We start from the raw sequence: 2,241 nt of genomic DNA, 5'->3' as shown, positions 1-2,241 counted from the left end.
AAGTAGCTGGGAGTGGGAATCCCCACCAATGCGCCTTCGCAGAGACGATGACGGAACAACCGATGTGCATGGGAAACCCGAACGGCACCCCTGGGATGTGGAAGGGCAAAGACGGACAGACCAAAACGTTCCCTCCGGTGAGAAGGAGGAGCTAGTGCAGACGTCCCTTCAGAGGGAAAGCGACAGCGGTCCGGGCCAGTGTGAAGCTCTCCTGCCCGAGCCCCATGGAGGTAAGTGTCACGTGCTCTTGTACGGCTCCCGTAGCTTCCGAAACCCTTCTGCGGGAGACCTTCGCACTGGGTCGTGTCTCCAGATGCCTGAGACGCGCAGACAGTGGCCCCTTGGTGTACACTTTGGGTTTATTGCAATAAATTAAATAACCCGGATGGTGCCCATGTGGCCGCGGGGAGCACCCCGCGCCTGTAGGAAATCAATCCAAAACCCAGGAAAGCATCGGGGGGGACGACTGGCTCCTATGTTGCGACGCCTCCACCCCAAACACATTCTGCAGCGTCGTCTTTGGGGCGGGGGCAGGAGGGGGCAGCCTGGCCCGGCCGCCTGGATTAAACGAGCAGACTCACATTTAGTTGCTGTAGATTTTCTGGGCTGTGTGGCTGTGGTCTTTATTATTTATTTTATTTATTATTAAGATTTATACCCCGCCCTCCCCGCAGAGCGGTCTCAGCATTGTAGGACCTGAGGTTGTCTTGGCATTGTAGGACCTGACGTTTCGCCTGTAGCTGTGACTGGCATCCTCAGAGGTATAACACAGAAAGATGGAGTACCCTCTGTGTCAAGGTGGGAAGGAAAACGGTAGGCAGGTCATTTATATCTACTCAGGAAGGTGGGGCGGGGCTGAGTCATCGTCTTGTACCCCACCTTCCTGAGTAGGCAGGTCGTTTATATCTCCTCAGGAAGGTGGGGCGGGGCTGAGTAATTATCGTGTACCCCACCTTCCTGAGTAGGCAGGTCATTTATATCTACTCAGGAAGGTGGGGTAGGGCTGAGTCATTATCCTGTACCCCACCTTCCTGAGTAGATATAAACGACCTGCCTACCATTTTTTTCCCTTACCTTGACACAGAGAGCACTCCGTCTTTCTGTGTTACACCTCTGAGGATGCCAGTCCCAGCTGCTGGCGAAACGTCAGGTCCTACAATGCCAAGACCACGGCCGCACAACCTGGAAAAATCTACAGCAACTAATGAACTCCGGCCCTGAAAGCCTTCGACGACAGACTCGCGTTTCTTTAACCCGAACGCCACCCCTCCCCGCCGTGCTCCCGGGTCTTCCCAAGGCACTTCCTGGCGCAAGAGATGGGACCTTGCCCCGCTCCCCTTATCCACACGGACACTGTTGTCCCGCCAGCCGTCCAAACGGCACAGATGTAGCCCCCCGACGCCGCAACCTCTGGCGGCCCACACCACCTTCCCGACTGGCTCGTCCACCTCTCAAGAAGAGTGCTTTACTACCATCCAAAACTCAGCGGCAACCGCCCCCCCTCCCTCTGGGGCAGGGAAGCCTGGGGCGGCCTACAAGGAAAAGGACATCTCCTCGGGGGTCAGGGGGGCCTGGATGTCCAGCTTCCGGCCCTTGTTGTCCTTCTCGACGATCTCCAGCCGCAAGGTCGGCTCCTCCCTCCGGCCGCCCTCCTCGGCCGGGGAACTGTCCTGGGTCTTCAGGAGCTCCTTCTCAGCGTTGTCCACCACGATCCGCAGGGTGCACCCGGGCGGCAGGAGGTCCTGCTCGTAGGCGGCGGCCAGCTGGTTCACCACCCGGCGCTCGACCTGTGGGGGGTGGGAGGAGTGAGAGGGTCAGCGGAAGAAGAGGAGAGGAGACGTCAAGGCCTGTGGTCACCGTGGCCTCTGCTGCCGTGGCGAGGAAAGCACCGGGCGAACAGGAGGCAGGCCGGGCATTCCAGAGGGACAGAAGCGAAGCACACCCAGCCCCTCCCCTGCCAGAGAAAGGCTTGATCTGAAGATGGCCCGTTAGTTTTCACTTTGTCTGCAATCGGTCTACAGGTGCCCACCATTAGGGGTTACACCCCGATTACCAGGACATAAGGAGAGCCCTGCTGGGTCAGGCCAGTGAGGGTCCATCTAGTCCAGCCTCCTGTCTCACACAGGGGCCAGCCAGTTCCTCTGGAGGGCCAACAACAGGGCAGAGAGGCCGAGGCCTTCCCCTGATAAGAACCTCAGAAGAGCCCTGCTGGGTCAGACCAGGGAGGATCCATCTAGTCCA

The 2,241-nt window shown here is 58.6% G+C and overlaps 1 protein-coding gene across 1 annotated transcript in view; it reads right to left on the bottom strand.

The window, feature by feature from the left end:
• Positions 1 to 1,203: 1,203 nt before the first annotated feature.
• CLPB (ClpB homolog, mitochondrial AAA ATPase chaperonin) overlaps positions 1,204 to 2,241 on the bottom strand; it is a 63,068-nt gene continuing 62,030 nt past the window's right edge. The window contains exon 10 of the mRNA XM_015427523.1: positions 1,204 to 1,787. Coding sequence (XP_015283009.1) covers positions 1,533 to 1,787 — 255 coding nt within the window. The 3' untranslated portion in view covers positions 1,204 to 1,532. The remainder of the gene's footprint in view (positions 1,788 to 2,241) is intronic.

This window comes from Gekko japonicus, unplaced genomic scaffold (assembly GCF_001447785.1).
Source record: "Gekko japonicus isolate JY-2015 unplaced genomic scaffold, Gekko_japonicus_V1.1 scaffold4619, whole genome shotgun sequence".
Lineage (NCBI taxonomy): Eukaryota > Metazoa > Chordata > Lepidosauria > Squamata > Gekkonidae > Gekko > Gekko japonicus.
This window is presented reverse-complemented; position numbering and strand designations above follow the sequence as displayed.